At 53.8% G+C, this 17961-nt stretch overlaps 7 protein-coding genes across 7 annotated transcripts; 6 read left to right on the top strand and 1 right to left on the bottom strand.

The window, feature by feature from the left end:
- Window positions 1-44: 44 nt before the first annotated feature.
- J4E86_002847 (uncharacterized protein) lies at window positions 45-512 on the top strand (the record flags this gene model as incomplete). Its single annotated transcript, XM_051443404.1, has 1 exon — window positions 45-512. The coding sequence occupies one exon, from the start codon at window positions 45-47 to the stop codon at window positions 510-512; it is 468 nt and encodes a 155-aa protein (XP_051304899.1).
- A 273-nt stretch (window positions 513-785) lies between these two features.
- Window positions 786-1708, bottom strand: J4E86_002848 (uncharacterized protein; the record flags this gene model as incomplete). The annotated part of the gene is made up of 2 exons (XM_051443405.1): window positions 786-1586; window positions 1640-1708. 2 exons carry the CDS (start codon window positions 1706-1708, stop codon window positions 786-788), a joined length of 870 nt encoding a protein of 289 aa, XP_051304900.1.
- Window positions 1709-2285: 577 nt separating this feature from the next.
- J4E86_002849 (uncharacterized protein) lies at window positions 2286-3601 on the top strand (the record flags this gene model as incomplete). The annotated part of the gene is made up of 2 exons (XM_051443406.1): window positions 2286-2289; window positions 2454-3601. The coding sequence occupies 2 exons, from the start codon at window positions 2286-2288 to the stop codon at window positions 3599-3601; spliced, it is 1152 nt and encodes a 383-aa protein (XP_051304901.1).
- Window positions 3602-4055: 454 nt separating this feature from the next.
- On the top strand, window positions 4056-4717 carry J4E86_002850 (uncharacterized protein; the record flags this gene model as incomplete). The annotated part of the gene is made up of 2 exons (XM_051443407.1): window positions 4056-4309; window positions 4363-4717. The coding sequence occupies 2 exons, from the start codon at window positions 4056-4058 to the stop codon at window positions 4715-4717; spliced, it is 609 nt and encodes a 202-aa protein (XP_051304902.1).
- Window positions 4718-4989: 272 nt separating this feature from the next.
- On the top strand, window positions 4990-5807 carry J4E86_002851 (uncharacterized protein; the record flags this gene model as incomplete). The annotated part of the gene is made up of 2 exons (XM_051443408.1): window positions 4990-5397; window positions 5478-5807. 2 exons carry the CDS (start codon window positions 4990-4992, stop codon window positions 5805-5807), a joined length of 738 nt encoding a protein of 245 aa, XP_051304903.1.
- Window positions 5808-6447: 640 nt separating this feature from the next.
- On the top strand, window positions 6448-7797 carry J4E86_002852 (uncharacterized protein; the record flags this gene model as incomplete). Its single annotated transcript, XM_051443409.1, has 2 exons — window positions 6448-6476; window positions 6507-7797. The coding sequence occupies 2 exons, from the start codon at window positions 6448-6450 to the stop codon at window positions 7795-7797; spliced, it is 1320 nt and encodes a 439-aa protein (XP_051304904.1).
- Window positions 7798-14666: 6869 nt separating this feature from the next.
- J4E86_002853 (uncharacterized protein) lies at window positions 14667-16029 on the top strand (the record flags this gene model as incomplete). Its single annotated transcript, XM_051443410.1, has 2 exons — window positions 14667-15255; window positions 15308-16029. The coding sequence occupies 2 exons, from the start codon at window positions 14667-14669 to the stop codon at window positions 16027-16029; spliced, it is 1311 nt and encodes a 436-aa protein (XP_051304905.1).
- Window positions 16030-17961: the final 1932 nt, after the last annotated feature.

Below are 17961 nucleotides of genomic sequence, written 5' to 3' on the forward strand. Positions count from 1 at the left end.
ACTGCTACTACCACTACGAGATCGAGTCATTCCCAAACGCGAAAATGGATCACTACCCCGAAGTCAGCGTCAACGAACGCGAAACCCCCTCCTCGATGCTCTCCTCGCGCCACGACTCTGCCTCGTCCATCGCCAAAGCCGCCGCCGCTGGTCAAAGACCCTCTGGAACCTCCACCACAGACGACTCCGCAGCGCGCAACTCCTCATACACGTCCTTCCCGAGTCCATCAACACACTCGCACTCGTCAAACCACTCCGCCCACCGCAGCGACTCGAGCTCGTCGTCCAACTCCAACCTCCAACGTATCGAAGCGGAGTACGCGCGGTATACAGATGCGCCTCCGCCATATAGCGAGAAGGCGTATGAGGGCAAGAGCGATGACGAGAGGAACAGCATGCGCATGACGGATTATGCGAAGGAGATCTCGAGGATGATGGGACGGCAGTTGGTTAGGGGGTTGAAGATTGATGAGAGGGAGAAGGGGAAGAAGGGGGATAACAAGGCGAGGTGAGGGTGGGGCTTGTGATGAATGATGTGTACGATGTGTTGTTGGAATGATGGTCGGTTTGGGCCTGGTGTTGGATTTGTTTGTATTATTACTGCGGTTTCTGTATCATTAGCACAGCGGTGGCGTTTAGTGATGACCTTGTGGCGCCGGAAGTGTGCAAGAAGTCTTCGACTTTGATACCACTAGTTCAAATTGGAGTCTTCAACTTGTCCCTTGCCCGGTTTCTCTTGTGTTGACCTGGAACCATACGACAGACTGCTTGCTAGCGAAGCTAGTTTACACGAGCAGCTTTCGCTTGAGCTCTTTCTTCTGCAGCTCTGCAGCTCGCACGTTCTTTATAGCTTCAACCAAAGGGGTTTCGACGATGGTGTCGAAGTCCAAGTTCACCAGCTCTAGTTGCGGTGGCAGCTTCACGGGTCTCCCATCACTCCAACACACACCCTTGATAAACTTTTCAGACTTCTCGACTTGCTCCTCTCTGTTGTCGCCAAGTAGTCCGCATAGAGTCTGGAATGTCGTATCATAACTGTAATCCCGTGGGCAGATACGATGAAGCACGCGCACAGTCTGAATCATAGGAAAAAGCTTTCCTAACTGCGTCGCGACCGAGGCAACATGCTGCCATTGATGATCACCTGACGTTGAGGCGCGGTAATAGTAGTCGTCTGGAACATTTCCGATAGCCGTGTCATGAAGGACGGCCACCTTCTTGACAAGATGTGCGTATGTTGGCGACAAGGGCAGGATATGCGAGCCGGGTAGGATGAACTGAGTCTGAAACTCGTATATGGGGCTGCAGATTTGGAGGGGTTGCGCGTAGAGCATTTCGGCGAATTCCCAATGGACCTGGCGGCATGTCCTCATGATATTGCAGTCGTGCAATACATCGGCCTGAGCCTCAGTGGCGGCGGGGATACCGTGTTTTCCTTCGTCGTGCTTATCGCGCCATCCGTCTCCGATTTGTGGCAGGTCGGTGCAGATGTAGTTGTAGACCATGTCTCTTAACTCTCGCGGTAGATCGAGAAAACTGACGCCGTTGTCACCTGCCATCGCCTCCCAGGTTTTGGGTATGGGTTCCTGCTTCTTGTTAGATCTCACCGACACTGAATTCAGTCCAGGTGTGTACGTACGGGCTTTCGGTAGGCAAGAGCAAAGGTGTACTCGGGCGCGTCTGCTTTGGATGGAATGCGCGTATCCATCGTGATGAGGTGGCATCGTTCTAATTTGGGATCAGTAAACTACATCATCATGATCGGTACGAGTGACCTACCTGCAAACATCTTGTCTTGAAGTCGCTTCGCGCTGGCCGACTATTACAGTGCTTTAGTTTTTCGAGTTAGCGAGAGTCCCGATCAGTCCAGTTCTGTAGGCCACGGAGTTTTCAGTAGGAATCCACCATAGCAAAGAAGACTAAAGTAAGACAAAAGTCACAGGCGAGACGACCACTAGCTCCTGGATGAAGAAGCGACATACCGGTTCCCTTCCAGCGCCGAATCGCGGGCTTGCCCTATCTCAGGCTACCTACCTGGGCAAGTACCTACCAGGAACTTTCTAAGATGTTGTCGATAACTCTTTGAGTCACCTATGTTCAGGCGCACTTTGACAGGTAATGTAGTTGTCTGTGACGCGTATCTAGGGAGGAGCTGCGTGGTTCGAGGGTAATGCGCGCAGGCGCGGAGGATTAGGCAGAGTGCTGACTCAGCAGGGCTGGGGAACGCTAACAACTCCAACGATCTGGGGCTATGACGCAGCCGGACAGCATCTTCGCGTCCAAACATGGGTTCGCAATATTCTCTCGCTAGTTATCTCGCGAGCATGCCAATAGCTTTCATCAATGCTAACGACACAGCAACACTCACCCGAATTGACGACGGTTAGCTGACATGACAAGTCGCGATGGCCCAGCCACGCGCAGAACGCAACGCAACAAAACCTTCCACCCAGCCCGCGAACCCGTGAGACACGGCACCGGCCTACGCCTCGAAGACGATCGCGTCACCGGCCCGGTTCCTTTCCTCAACCCCACGCGAGCCCATTACCGCCACGACGACCGTCCCGATGTCCGGTACAAGTGGACCTCGCGCAATGACCGCAAGGGACGACATGCCGTAGACATAGAGCATAGTCAAGCTGCCATCTCAACGAAACACGATACCCCACGCCCGACTTCCTCGTTCCGCAGCGTCGCACGCAACATCTGGCGTATGTTCACATACTTTCCGGTATGGGATATATCCTTCGACGTTGCCTTTGTTTTCACAATGGGCAGCGTGGTGTGGTTATTCAATGCCTTCTTCGTCTTCCTGCCGTTGATACGACCAGATTCGGAATTCACAAATGAGGAATTGTATGGTGGGGGAATAACAGCGTTTGTCGGGGTCTGCATCTTCGAGGTGGGGTCATTCCTCCTTGTAGCAGAAGCTGTGAATGAGGGCCGATCGGGGTGCTTCGGATGGGCGGTGGAGCAGATCCTATCGCATGAAGAGGAGGGGGATGTACGCGTAGAGCTGCGGCCGTCAAAGTCACATTGCACGCACCATCACAACAAACGGCATGCTGTCAGGACTCGACAGATCGCCGAACCAAAGCCCGATCTGGAGCCGCAAGAGCGTTCCTGGGTCTGGTGGCCGTCAAACGAAGAACTACGGACCCACTACATTCACAACCTCGGCTTTATAGCGTCCATGTCCCAGCTGCTCGGTGCAACGATCTTCTGGGTCGCGGGCCTGACTGCACTGCCCGGCATATACGATCAGATGTCGCAAACCCTTACCATAATCCTCTACTGGACAACTCAAGTCGTTGGTGGTATAGGATTCATAATTTCCGGAGCCCTATTCATGATCGAGACTCAGTCCAAATGGTGGAAACCTGCTCCTCGAACGCTGGGATGGTGGGTCGGGGCCTGGAACCTCATAGGCGGTATAGGCTTCACGCTGTGTCCGGCTTTCGGATACGATAATAGGAGCTGGGCGCAATATCAGGCGTCGCTCAGTACCTTTTGGGGTAGCTGGGCGTTCATGATCGGAAGTACGCTTCAGTGGTATGAGAGTTTGGAGAAATATCCTGTGCAAGTCGAGAGTGCCAGGTAGTACTTGCTGGCCGACTTCAGACGTTTCGTTCCCATGCTAATGTAAGTAGCCGGCCGTCGGAAGCAACAAGAAAAGCCGAGATCGCACCAATGTTCGCGTCCTCCTGGTTTCGCAATACCAGCCGTTCGCACCGCTTTCCTTCCACTTGCCAATGTGAACTGGGAACACTCCGAGTGACTCCTTCCGTGAAGATAGGAAGTGGAAAGCCCTGGGGTGTTAGCGTCCTCCACGCGGCAGCGGCAACTCTCCAAACGTGAACTCATCTTGACCAAATGACGTGCTCATCACATCTCGTAACCCCATCACAGGGCTGGTCAAGACGCCTCACGTGAACGACGTTACGCAAACGCAGACCAATTCGGCTTTCCTGTCCCCTCTTTGCTCCCACTACGCGTGATCGCTAAACCTGAAACTCTTTGTTACTCGAATCCACTCCTGCCCTTCGGCGGACGTCATGAGTGACAGTTCCACACGAAAAGAAGCTCTGGAGCTTTATAGGAGTGAAGAGCTACCGAGCATTTACAACAGCTACACCACAAGTCCGGGCTCCAACATGCTAGACACACCCAGCACTCTCAGACGTAGCAAGGAAAGACAGTTGAGTGTCGTCGACTGGCACGGCAACGACGATGCGGCAAACCCCAGGAACTTCCTCTCGTGGAAGAAGGATATCAATATCAGTTGCATATTCATCATGTGTTTTGTATCGTGAGTATCTTGCTTCATTCATACTGTAATCACAACCCGCTAACTTTCAATAGACCTTTCACGTCCTCCGTCGTCGCGCCAGCAATGCCAGACATCATAAGAGACTTCGCATCAACCGATGCCTACCTCTCTGCCTTCGTCCTGAGTATCTACGTCCTAGGCTACGCGTTCGGTCCCCTTCTCATAAGTCCCCTTTCGGAGCAATACGGCCGACTGCCTTTGTACCACGGATGTAACATGCTCTTCACGGTAAGCACCTTCGCATGCGGACGATCCAACTCTCTCGGCACGTTGGCTGTCTTCCGCTTCCTCGCCGGCGTGGGCGGTAGTAGCGTATTCGCCCTCGCGCCGTCCAGCATCGGTGATCTCTGGGTGAAAGAGAAACGCGGGGGGGGGTCATGGCCTTGATAGGATTGGCGTATAATCTCGGTCCAGCGATTAGTCCTACAGCGGGTAGCTACCTTAACGCTGCGAGAGGGTGGCGGTGGATATTCTATCTTACTGCTATTTTGGGCGGGTTGAGTACGGCGCTCAGCATGGTATGTTTGTCGGAGACATATGAACCGGTTCTACTGCGTCGAAAAGCTGCACAGTTGCGGAAACACACGGGAAATAAGGAACTAAGGGCCAAGTCTGATTTGGACGCTGGGACGAGCAAGTTGGTAGCTTTTCGCACGGCGATGGTCATGCCGCTACGCATGCTTTTCCTGTCTCGACCGATCTTCTTCACCTCGCTGCTCACGGCTATCGGATACGGATCCCTATATATCTTGTACACGACCATCCCGACAACATTCGTCGAGACTTACGGATGGGCGCCCAAAAACCTGGGCCTTGCTTATCTCGGTACGGCTGTCGGTAACCTCATTGGTATGCTTGGAGGCGGTGCAATTAGCGACAGCCTCGTCAAGCGGAAGGCACTCAAGGGCGACATGAGACCGGAGAACAGATTGCTACCGATGATATTTTGGTTCCCACTTGTGAGTATTGGGTTGTTCATCTATGCTTGGACGGCTCAGTATGGAGTGCACTGGATTGCGCCATTGATCGGAACGGCGGTGTTTGGTGCTGGGTCTATGAGCGCTATCGTAAGTTCATCCTCCTCAACTCATGTGTCGTCTTGAACCGGTTCGCAACACTTTCTATACAACTGCTAACTCTCATCCAGTTCTTCACAGGCACATACATCCTAGACGCCTACCCACTCCACTCCGCATCTGGCATGGCCGCCTGCTCAGTCATGCGCTCGCTCGTCGGTGGTCTTGCGCCTCTCTTCTCGCACAAGATGTATCAAAAGCTCGATGTGGGTTGGTCCTTTTCGTTGCTTGCGTTCATCGCTCTTGCTTTCGCGCCGGTACCGTGGGTGTTTTATACTTTCGGTGAGAAGTGGCGTGCTGGTGAGTGTTATGGAGGGAGGGGCGATACGGGTGGGTTGGAGCGAGAACAGGTGGGATCTAGGGTCATGATGGTGGAGGTAGACGGGAAGGCGCTTGCGTGATGATGGTCATGGATGCCATTGAGTTGGATGAGATGCGGTTTGCTTTTGCGCAGGGTCGTGGTTGCCCAATACGGCTTAGCCACAACGATGCCTTACCTTGCGATGCTCTCACTTCCAACACTTCACTCCGAGTCGTCGTTGTGCATGTCTTACGAGCATGACAACTTTGCGATTTCTCTACTCTTTCAGTTCCCGATGCATACTGTACTTCTTGCGGCAATCGCGAGTGACCTCGCTCGGTCGCAGTACCATGGAATGTGGTCGTTGTTGCCCATATCGCCAGGACCAGCGCTGTCCCCATAAGTCAACTTCTCGATGTATCATTCCCTCACACATTCATCATCATAAAAAGTTCGTCTAATCACATTCCGTTACCATCACATGCTTACTGCAACACATCCGTACTCGTTCACTTTTATCAGCAACGCAACGCATATATTGGGGTCACTTTCACTATCGCCAGTCACCCAGAGTGCGCACGCGATATTGCGTCCGTTTGCGCACCGTCACTTGCACCCGAAAAGCCTACATATCATAGAAACGTTCATCACCCGGCACATCACAGATACTACACCGCTCCCCACCTCCCGCCTCGCCAATGATCGGCCAACGAAGAAACGCACACGCCGAGACAGCGAATATGGCACTTCCCGCTAGAAGTACGAACATGTACAATAGACGCTACATAAGCACCGCCAGATCGGATTACAAGACACTCAACTTGAAGCCCGAAACCACCCGTCCGTACCAATCCGGCGATCCATCCGTCACAAGTGCTCCAGAAGTTCCAGGCACAATGGAGATCATCGTCGGACCAGAGTCAAATCAACGAACCTGGCATATTCCCAAAGCACGTCTAATACGACATTCAAGCATGTTCGACGGAATAATCGCCGCAGACAGAAAGATCTCCGAAGTCCAACTCCCAACCATCACTCCCAACGCCTTCGCCGATTTCGTTCCATACATGGAGTCGAGCGTATACAGTCCGAACACAGTCGTTACCGGTTACCGTAGCCTACGAGCACATGCTGAAGCCTGCCTCCTCGGAATTAAGCTCGAAGCGAGTGAATACTGGGAAGCCGGTATGCGGGAATTGTACAAGCTTGTCGAGCCACTCGCCCGGTCGACAAGATCCGACGCGAAACAATCTTTACTTCGAGCGAGTGATATTGCGTACATCTGCGCTAACACCACCGCCGAGAGCCTTCGTCGTATCGCGATCATCGGTCCTGTCGCAAGAAGACCGTCTGTTGGCTCCCCGCCTCCTCCAAGACAAGACCGCCACAGTCAGGCTTCCGCCGGGATGGAACTACTCCAAAGACTCTTTTTCGACGCTCTCGCCTCTCATTGGTCTCAGCGAGATGTCCACTATATCGGCGCACAGGATTCACCCCGTGGCGGCGGTTTCAACAGGAACGACGTTCCTGGAGATAGCACCACGTGGGGAGAGCTATGTGAGACGTATCCTGACTTCAAAACCCATATGGAAAATACCGGAGGCATCCAAAGTCGTTACCGGGGCAGCATACTGAGGGAAGTCAACACATACCTCGGCCTTCCAGTTGAAGATAAAGAAGATGGTGGAAGTGACGGCAGCAGTCGCAGCAGTGCCACGGCGGTCCAGACAGAGGATGTTGATGACCTCGTGGAAGAAGAGACGCAACGGCCAAAACTCACGCTCAAACTGAGGGGCCTGAGGCGGAGGGGTAGTAGGGTGTTCGGAGAGGAGTTGTCGGGGAATGTCTGGGAAGAGCACCAAGACCGTACTAGGCTTAGGGAGAGCGCGGATGGAGAGGACACCATTAACGACGCCGCTGAAGAAACTGCGACCCAGGAGACTACGGAGGGCGTGGACGCTGTCAGAGATGAATCAACCCAATTCGATGAGACTACAGAGGGCATAGACGCGACAGGAGATGAAGCATCCGGAACCGAGGAGAGTACGGAGGGCATGGACGCGGCCAATGACGAAGCATCCCGAATCTAGGAGACTATGGAGGGTCTGGACAACGGCTTCGAGAAGGATTTTCTAATTGGCTTTAGTGTGCCGTCAGAGCGTTCGTGATGGGGTGGTGAACAATGTTGGGCTCGGGATCTTGGACGCACTCTTTGACATATGAGCTGCTCTCGCACTCATTTACTTTCAGCATGCACGATCATTCCGGCGATGTCTTTTGGGTGCGCTTGTGCGAAGAACATTGATGGATATCAAGTAGTGCGAATGATATCATGTTGTAGCTCGGATGTTGCCAACCCTTTCATGTGTGCATGATACAGATGGGAAAAGTTAAATACTCGGCAGTGTACATTGGAATCCGAATAGAGATTAGCAAATCATTGACCTCATTTGTGCTTCTTGGTTAGTAACATTTCAAATGTTACGTAGGTGGGTGTTCGATTTTTTTTGGTCGTCATACACAGCTACTTGCTTTTAAGGCTTGTGTATAAACTATAGAACACCCAATTCTACTTGCGTTTCCCTTGCTTCCTGGGCTCATCAAAGAGAGGACTCTATGTTTACAAGATATTAACGCAATTAGGTAGTAATACCGTGGATCCGTATCATGACCTTCCGGCGATGAAACATCAGCGCCCGCGAGGCTGTCACCAGCGTCAAGGCGTCAGTTTGCCTTGTAGATGCCTGACTCCCCTTACGATCGGGCGTTCTGAGATCCTAGGGTTGAATCCTTCGGCTTGTTCAATGTGATCAACACCTAACACATGCATCCAGCAGCGGTAAATAGTAAAAGCCACGCCGTAAACACACATCTGCCACGAGCGTCTACGGACATCACTCCGACTTGAACCACCCTTCCGTCAAGGTTGAGTCAACCCACCATCAACAACCCCTAAGACCACCGTCTCAGAACCACAAGAAAGATGGTGGTTGCTAAACTGGTCGCCAGGCACCTCGCCGCACCCACGCATCTGCCACCAGCGCCTACTTCCAGACCACCCACCTGCCCAAACCACCTCCACACATCCGCATCAGCAAGGCGGCCAGGCTAGGCCAGACCACGAAACCCGCTCACCCACTTACTTTACTTACCCCAACCCACATACGCGCGCCTCTATTCATGGCGTCTTCGCAATCGAGTGGCCCAAGTTGTCCGAAAGCGCATCACGCAAGCGCTGGTGTCGCCCCCAAAGGATGAGGCGAGAGCGACTGGACCTTTTCTTAGGCCTAACCCCCGCCCGCGAGCGCCGCGCAACCGCTTCGATGACCTGCAGTAGTTTGCTACCCGTGCCGCTCCCTGGATCTGTCGAACGAACGAGCTGCGAACAAAAATAAAGGTCAAGGCTGGATTGATGATGGATTGTAGACATGGAAGTTAGTGGTGATGAGACAATGTGTCGATCAGCTTCCGGGCGTAACGCGCATGCGACGCGAGTGTTGGCGGCGCAATCTACTTCGTCAGCACAACGCGGTGCATCTTCGTTTTGTTTCTCCGCTGAACACGCAACGCAGCGTAAGGCAAGGCAGTCTATCAGGTCTCACGATGCAAGCAAGGACCGACTCCATATCGTCAGCTGATAGGATGTCAGTCGGAGATGCGTTGCGGCTGTAAGATGTAGCAGCTTGTTTCTGCACTGCCGACACTGCGAGAACATTTTGTAAAAGGTGAGGCTTGTTTCATCTTATGTTTTGCGCTGTTGGCCCACGGGTAGGTGGAGCAGCGACGAGGAAGCAGGCGAGTGAGTTGGTGAGGCGGTGGAGACACGGCATTTGGCAGACCCATCTGTGCGAGGCGGCAGACGAGGAACCCGTGGCTATGTATGTGGACATGGTATAGTCGCCCAGTGATCTGAGGCGCGAGGGTTGTCCTTGTGTATGAGCTGGGTATGAGGCTGTCAATGCATGGTGGATGGCGAAACATGTGAGTAACGGCGGGCAGGCGCGGGTATTGGGCTTGATGGAGCTGGTACTGCCACACTGCTAAGAGCCAAGAGTAGATGCCCGTGGTATTGTGTGAAGATGCCCATCAGGTGATTACTGAGATACCGAAGGCGAAACATTGAAGGTTGTAAGATTTGTGCTGACGAGGCTCTCGTTGCTTCGTGATGTGGCAAATGGTGTGAGCAGCTCACATGACTGTTATCGCATTCGAAGCAATGCCACTGAGAGACCGCATTGTTCTCATGCGACTACATCATCTTCGTGATGGCGATGTTCACATACACGTGACTGGAGATGTCTCACTCAGACGAAGTGCTGCGTACGCCAAGTGCAAAACCCGACAGCGCGCGAATTCTCGGGCTTTGCGATGAACATGCTCAACGTCTTTGACCACTTCACCATGCATACGGTGTACGGACTCGACGCCGGAGTTCTGCCCTGTAGTCGGACCTTACTGTGGAAGAAACTTCGCAGATTACTCGCGGCCGCTGTGATCTGCGGGACCCTCAGATCGAATCACCCCATAACGACGACTAAGCTCAACGCGAGCGGCTGTACTCGTCCAGAAAAGCCATGGAACAACACAACAGAACCGCAGAAGGTCCGACGTCCCTGCCGATCCAATCTCCTCTGGGTTGCCAGAGTGTAGAGTTTGGTTCGGTGGATAGTTACCGCCGACTAGAGGGCTGCTAGAGCTGAGCGTTTCATCATCCATCTCGATTGCTCGCAACGCACGCGTGCGACCAGTATAGGGTCGTGTAAGCGACGCATTAGAGTTCACGCTTCGCCAACGAGCCGGGCCCCAGACGGAGACTCCAGTTTCCTTTCAATGAACCATGGTGGAGTACACGGGTGGCTTGAATTCAAAGCTTTTGATGAAGCCGCTTGACGAAGTTTCCGGTGCGTCGTTATCACTGCATATACTGTTGGGACTGACATGTGAAGGGGGTGTATGGGCGGGTGATCTAAAGACGCGAGACATGTGGAATAAACTCCGGTTGCTGAGGCACCAGCCGGGAACAATATTTTGATGAATTGTGATGATGTTGGTCGATATGTAAAGAACGTTTCCAGAATGACGAGCCTGACCCCGAATCTTCGTTGAAGTGGGCTCCTACGTCGTTGCTACCTGCGTATGCATGTGCTCGCTGATCGGACCCTGGGAAAGCGGTTTCTTCGGAAGTACGATGAGAGATCTGACCTCAGCGTGCTGTATCAGAATAAAGTGATGAACAGGGTCTTGCATCACCGACCGCCGATGATGACGTCTGGGCAGGCATCAGCAACCTTGGAATGGAGCCGCGCAAGCTAACCCGAGAAGATCATCAGCTAACAGAGACGGCCTCCGTAAACCTTACAGAACAACGTAGGGTAGATAGATATCCACTTCGTAGCCAAACTTGTTATGTCAGAACAGAACGCCGCCAGGGTGAAGTTCCCGCAATGCATAATGATATAACGACATGGCGCTGCAAGACTTGCGGAGTCTGGTCCTTCCTTAGTAACCACGAAACGTTTGCTGCCTGCGCCGGCCTGGAGATCGACGAGGAAAGCTTCGGACCGACTCAGAGCGGTGTATACTATATTTTGCCATGCGTTTTGCTCGGCCAATCGAAATGTACACAGCCGCAAAGCATGTCTTTGCCAGCATTCTTAATTGCCACAGCCTACCAATTTCGGCGGGACCAAACAAGATCTGAGTAGGCACGAGGAAAACAAGGCTGATGTGCTGTCATTCGTTGGCCACACGAAAGTTTTCAGGTGGCCACAAAGTCTGGATCTGACTGGGCCTGCAAGTAAGTGGTTGATCTGGTAGTATCGTCACTGGCGTCGCCTGATGTTGCCCCCAGCCGCAGACGCCACGTCGCAGGATCTGTAAGCCGTCGAGACACTTGTGGTCGGCACCACATGTCGATTGGATGTTCCCTTGATCACACTGCCGCCGTTAGAGTTTGAGGGCGCAGGAGGTTGAGATGGCGGGGCATTTTAGTTTTGGCGGGTGTCTTATCGATGACTATCGATAACGGGCTTATCCTGAAATTCGCGCTGGTCAGCATTTGGCGGTGAAAGCACTGGAGGCTGCGACTCTCGACCACCTCCACTGAAACGCTCGAGCTTTGTGGAGAACGCCTGTCCGGCAAGGAAAGCATGCACGATTCTGAATCAGCAGGATCGAAAACGCGCATAGAGCAGCCTACGGCGGGTCGGACGGATCAAAGCAGACAACACGATGCTTGGAAACGACGGCATGTTGACGGATGGAGGCTGTTGCGGGTTGCACTATTGCAAACTGCATGTTACTATGCAGCGCGCTCACAACTCACCAAGACACAAAATATGCGCTCTATGAAAGAGATTGCTAGCGTCTTGACAAATTACCATGCGCATCGAACGGCTCAGCTCTCACCCGCGGCCATGCTCTTGGGAACGGCTCCTTCATTTCGAATACCAACAAAGTTTTCAGCCATGATATTGACCCGCAAAGGAACAATTTCGCTCAGGACATGATCTTCGGTCCCTTACACTCACAGACTCCCGCTCGTAAGTTTAGCCTACGGGAAGCGGACTTGGCTTGACTCTGTGCTCCTGCACGGATGACGCCGGAGAGCAGAAAAAGAATTAGAAGCTGCAGGTGCTTGCACGGCTATCTCGCTTGCGCTGGGGTCAGCATCGCAATCTGGCACACATCCCAGCTCCTACGACTCATATGCGGACAAGTCGAGTCGGTTATCCCTTCAACGGGCATGGATACGGGATGAGATACGAACCGGTAGAATGCTCTGCTTCCTCGATCTGGAAGCCTTGGAAGACGTTCTACGGTTTCTACTCGTTGGGAGCTGCTACGACCGGCAAACCATAGATGAACAAAAGTTCGCCCCAACATATTGCGCAATAAGCCACGACAGCAGCAGCTGAGCGAATGGCCGGTGTGGGTGGAACAGCGAGACATCGTTAGGCGGTGACTGCCAGGTCACAAGGCCATGACTGGATTGCAACAACACGTAGGTCTAGCAGGGCGCGAATGATGATTGGCACAAAAACACAAAATAATCTCCGCATTAATTGGCCAGGCGGAGCAGTCTCGAAAATTCTGGTGGACGATAGCGTGCCACTGGCGGGCCCAGCTTGTCCAGACAGAATTGCCCACGGAGCCGAGCGACAGGGAGGCCAGCTCGCTGCTCATGGCGAACGGTTCGGATAGTCATCGTCAAGAAGCAATATATTGGGCAGGCCAATGGCAGGTGGCTACGCAAACAGGGCGAAGTCCGGCGCAACAAGGTTGGCGGTCGTGGGATCGACTGGGCCCGATCGGGCATCAAGTGCCATGTGTCATCGCCAACGCTCTTTGGCGGTCCCCAAAGCTGGAAGCAGCTCGCCCTTGCGCATCGCAGCAACGGCCACGACCACGGGCTTCAGATTGAAGGACAAAGAACGATGATCAGAAGCGCCGGAAAAGGAAAACAGGTCCACCAACACGAAACCCGAAACGTGACCGCGGGTTGCTGACAGGCACTGTGCCGTCCTCTAGACACAGCACCGGGTTCAGGCAGACGGGACGAAAGGTCGACTGGTGGCATGACAGTCAGAGATGCAGAGCAGTGCCGCAGCGTTGCGAGATCGTCGTTTGGGCGGGCTGCATTCGTCATGGGCCTCGGAGCCAGCGAAGAGTCGAAGACTATCGAACGCCGCCCGTGCGCTCGCGGCTTTTCGAGACGTCGTAAGCCTGGACAGGCTTTGCAGAGGAGGCTAAGCAGCACTAGGCAAGGAACTGCATAGCTGCATCTGCTTGGGGCGAGGCGCGGGCGTTTTGGAGCCTTGGTGGGCCGTCTAATCGGCCGGTGACAAGATGCTGCGATCAGGGGGCCGCGCGAGAGCAGAGGCTGGGGGAGGCAGCGAATCAGACGGGGCGCCCGTATTGCGCCCTGGACAAGTGTCCTCTCTGCGAGCTGACGAGCGCGTGTGGAGCGAGCAGCGAGGGCAGCAGTGAATGGACACGAGTGGCCGGGCAGGCTTCGCGCCACACACACAGCGCGCGGGTCCGCTTGCACCATGGTGCACATCGCGCGCTGCATGGCTCCCTCTGGTGCCTCGAGGCTGCTGCACTTGTCGCGGCGAGAGCAGGCCTGTGTGTCACCCTCTCTGCGCTGACAGGCGTCTGATTCGCCCCAAGTCACAGCCGCCCGGTGAGCAGCGGAGTCGCAGGCGGCATGATTCAGGTGAATCAAGGACACGCCCCGGCCGCTCGGTAGCTGCATGACTGTCTTTGTTGGACACGGCCTAGCGTCCAACTGGGTAAAGACGGCTCACACCACTGCAGCCCCCGGCCGCTTTCACTCTCGCCTCCCTGCGCGCGTTGAGACGAGCCATGGAGCCAGGGTGGGTTGCGCGAGTGGAACCACACGTTAGCGTCTGAATGTGCGTGCCGGAGGCCATGGCACACATCGCTGATGGCCTGCACTCGCTCTGTAGCCCCATCCTTCTTCGTCATAGCGCCGCTCCTTCCCTATATTTACGAAAAACCGGGGCCTCCAGGTCAGCCAATAGCCACCTGGGCCCTCCCAGGAAGCCTCTCTTTATCACTGCTGCCCAGCCGTCCTCATACACATACATCATATCCCGCCTCACCCTCTACCACCACCACAACAACCACCACTACCTCCTCACACTACTCTACCCTCCTCCCAACACATTCCTTCGTCAACCACAACAGCCTCTTCAGTCTTTGACAAGCACTCCTCACCCGACTGCTTGCTGCTCACTCTACCGTCGCAACCTCCAAGTCACCTGACTTGCCGGATCCGGTTACTCTCTAATACCTTCTCTTTCTGACTCTCCCATCCGGGACTGTTTGCTGTTTCCACACGGACCAAGTCAACCTCCATCTTCCGGATCATCTAACATCGTCCTTGAGGCCTTCATTGGACCTACGAGGACTTATTACCCTTCCCACTCACAATATGTACCCGACGCCCCCTGCTTCCCCAACCCAAAATGGATTCTGCGCGCCGGAAGACCGCCTAGGTCAACTTCTTGCTGGACGACTTCAATTGACCGGCATTCTTGGTGTAGGAGCTTACGGCGTGGTGTACACAGCCGTGGACATCCAGACCAACGTCCCATATGCCGTAAAGGCACTCAACAAGGTTGGTCTCGAGCCTCGCCAGAGGAAGTTCCAACAAAGAGAAATCCAGCTCCACCACCAGGCCAGCGCTCATCCCAACGTTGTCTCTCTAGTCAAGATCATGGACGCCCCTGACTGCACATACGTTGTCATTGAATACTGCCCAGAAGGTGACCTGTTCTCCAACATCACCGAGCAGGGCAAGTACGTTGGTAACGATGCCATGGCCAAGCGCGCTTTCCTCCAGGTTTTGGATGCCGTGGAATACTGCCACTCTATTGGAATCTACCACCGGGACTTGAAGCCAGAAAACGTTCTCGTCACTGACCAAGGAATGACCTGTAAACTGGCCGACTTTGGACTTGCCACTACCGACGCTGTCACCTCCGACTTTGGATGCGGCTCGACTTTCTACATGTCTCCAGGTATGTTCGAAATGATCTGACTCATCTGAAGTCACGTGCTAACTTTTGGCAGAATGTCAGACATCAACACCCAAGGCCTACTCATGCTACGCCTCAGCGCCCAACGATGTCTGGAGTCTGGGAGTCATGCTTGTCAACCTCACTTGTGGACGCAACCCATGGAAGCGAGCATCCTTCGAGGACAGCACCTTCCGTGCGTTCATGAAGGACCCCAAGTTCCTGAGGACCATTCTTCCCGTTTCCACAGAGCTCGACGCCATCCTCAGGCGCATGTTCGAGTTCAACCCCGCAAACAGGGCGACCATTCCTGAGATTCGTGAGATGATCCTCCGATGCTCAGCCTTCACCCAAACCAAGTCAGCTGTGTCGACGCCTCTATCTTCTCCTCCCTTCAGCCCCGTAGACTACAGCCGGGATGCTGCCTACAACGCCTACTACCAGGCTCCCACAGTCCCCCAGTTTGCTGCTCTTCCTGGCTCAGCCTACGCACCATCACCCTTCCAACACTCCACCTCATCTGGAAGCTCAAACTCGGACAACGACTCGGTCTTCTCCGCTTGTTCATCAGCCTCATCCGCATCCTCAACATCTTCGTACCAACACGTTTCCTCTTCTCAGGTCCCCAAGTTTTCTTCCCGAGTACCGCAGCCTCAACAACAATACGTTTCCCAGCCACCTGCCAATACGTGGTTCCAGCCATTCATCCAGGCGGCCAACCTGGTCAAGCATGTGTCCTTCCAGCCATCGATGATGGCCCCGGTCCACGTCTACTAAGCCTCCCTTTTTTCTGGACCTTTGGATCTTTTCTATTACGATATGCTTCTTCACGATGTGTTTATACAATTTTCGAAAAAGTCACGATGACACGAACAGCGATTGATTTCTCGTTCGGTGTTGGTGCGGTTTGTTTTCTTTGGCGTTTCAAAACTAGACCAGTCCGGACGATACTCCGGTCTTGGACTTTAGAACTATCTGGTTACTACGTTTAACTCGGCGCCTTGATGGCACGGCGTTTGATTCTGGCGTGGCTATCTCAACGGTTTTCTGCCACGTATAGTAGGAGTGGGGTCAATAGGCATTTTCCCGGAGTTGTTCTTGTTGGGCATTGGATCGGTAGAGATTCATTGCCATCACGTTCGTTCGAATTTCCCATCATCAAGAGATACCAGAGCACTAGCTCAACAATGTACGGTAGCAGGTCCCAAAAAGAAGGACACAAATTTTTGCCATGAGCAAACTCAAACAAATGCAAAAACATATCATACGGTCGCTGCGACGAGAGTCGTACAGCAGACTAAACAAGCCACATCTTCGCACCTCATCACTTGACTGAATACGCTCTATTGACACTGCCCTTAGTCCATGCCTCTGTCCACGATGCTCCCACCGAATGTGCGCATCGACCACACCAACGTTGTTGACCCACTCACACAACGCATCAATCTGCAGCCACCCTGCCGCAGTTCTGCACCCAGCCCAAAACATGCATACACTTGCGCGAGCAATCCATCTCGCAACCAACCACCTGCTTAGCCACTCCACCTAGGCCCCACGGCCTGGGCATCATCCATATGCACCCGCAAAGTCTCCATCGCGATGGTCGCTGTAAGCCCACCGCCACCAGCAAATCACAGGTTCCACCAAGACCGATGTGTGCATGGCCATCTGCGTGCTGAGCGTGCAAGTGTGCAGTAGCCTGTCTTGACTCACGGGGACTATCACGCCGGGATTGCGCCCTGCCTCCACAACCTAACTGCTAAAAGGCTAAGCCAATGTGTAAGATTGCTAGGCGCACTTCCAAGGGGAATTATGGATGGAGAAGAGCGGATACCGGATGCAGGTCGTGGCCGGTTGATGACCTGAATGCAGGATCGAGACTCATCTCTGCGCTTTCTGTCATTCTCTTAGCGCAGATCTTTGTTGGGAGACAGGCGGCCGCCTAAACGGATTCCTCAGGCCACGCGATGTACTCTAGATGGAGGTAGGCGAGGCGAAGGCTATGCTAAGCTACTCGTGGCTGAGATGGTGTAGTGTTGTTATTGACATGTTGTTGGACCTGCACGGCATCTGTCCTCCTGGATCGGATCCTACTGCCACAAGAGGCATATCACGAAATGACACGCAGGCAGCAGTAAACATGTCTCGGCCATACGAACGCCATTTCGAGGTCCCTGTCTCGCTTCGTGGCCGGTCAGCTGGCCTCCATGGAGGGCTGATTCTCTCCAGTCAACCATCGAACGTCCTCCAGCTTCCGTTGCCCTTGTGTCGTATCGGCTACCGATGCTCCCAAGACACATTAGCACGTCGCGTACAGTGTACATCCGCTTACACTTGCAGTGAGGCGTCACCGGAATCTCTTGACGGAACCAATCGCGACACCCAAGCAAGCATGGAAGGGCACCGTTGCAGAGATTTTGTTTTTGCGGCCGCCAATCCTTCGTCATCTGACGACCGTGACGAGGCGATCGAAAAAGGAAAATGTCGTCGCTACCGAAGCCATTCTAGCAATCAGCAAATACGCACTCATTTCGCATAAGCGCCGCGCGGGTAATGGCGTCGAGTGACGTGCAGAATGGCTGACGGAGCAAGTCTGGTGTAAGGATGACAACCTGCCAAGGCCAGCGGCTGGTGTGTGGCAACAATCATCACCCAGCCCGCGGGCGTCGTTTCCTTCTGCCGCTAGCCACACTCCAGGAAGAAATCCCT

The sequence above is a fragment of the Alternaria arbusti genome (genome assembly GCF_024043155.1).
Source record: "Alternaria arbusti strain BMP 1465 chromosome Unknown scaffold_3, whole genome shotgun sequence".
Classification (NCBI taxonomy): domain Eukaryota; kingdom Fungi; phylum Ascomycota; class Dothideomycetes; order Pleosporales; family Pleosporaceae; genus Alternaria; species Alternaria arbusti.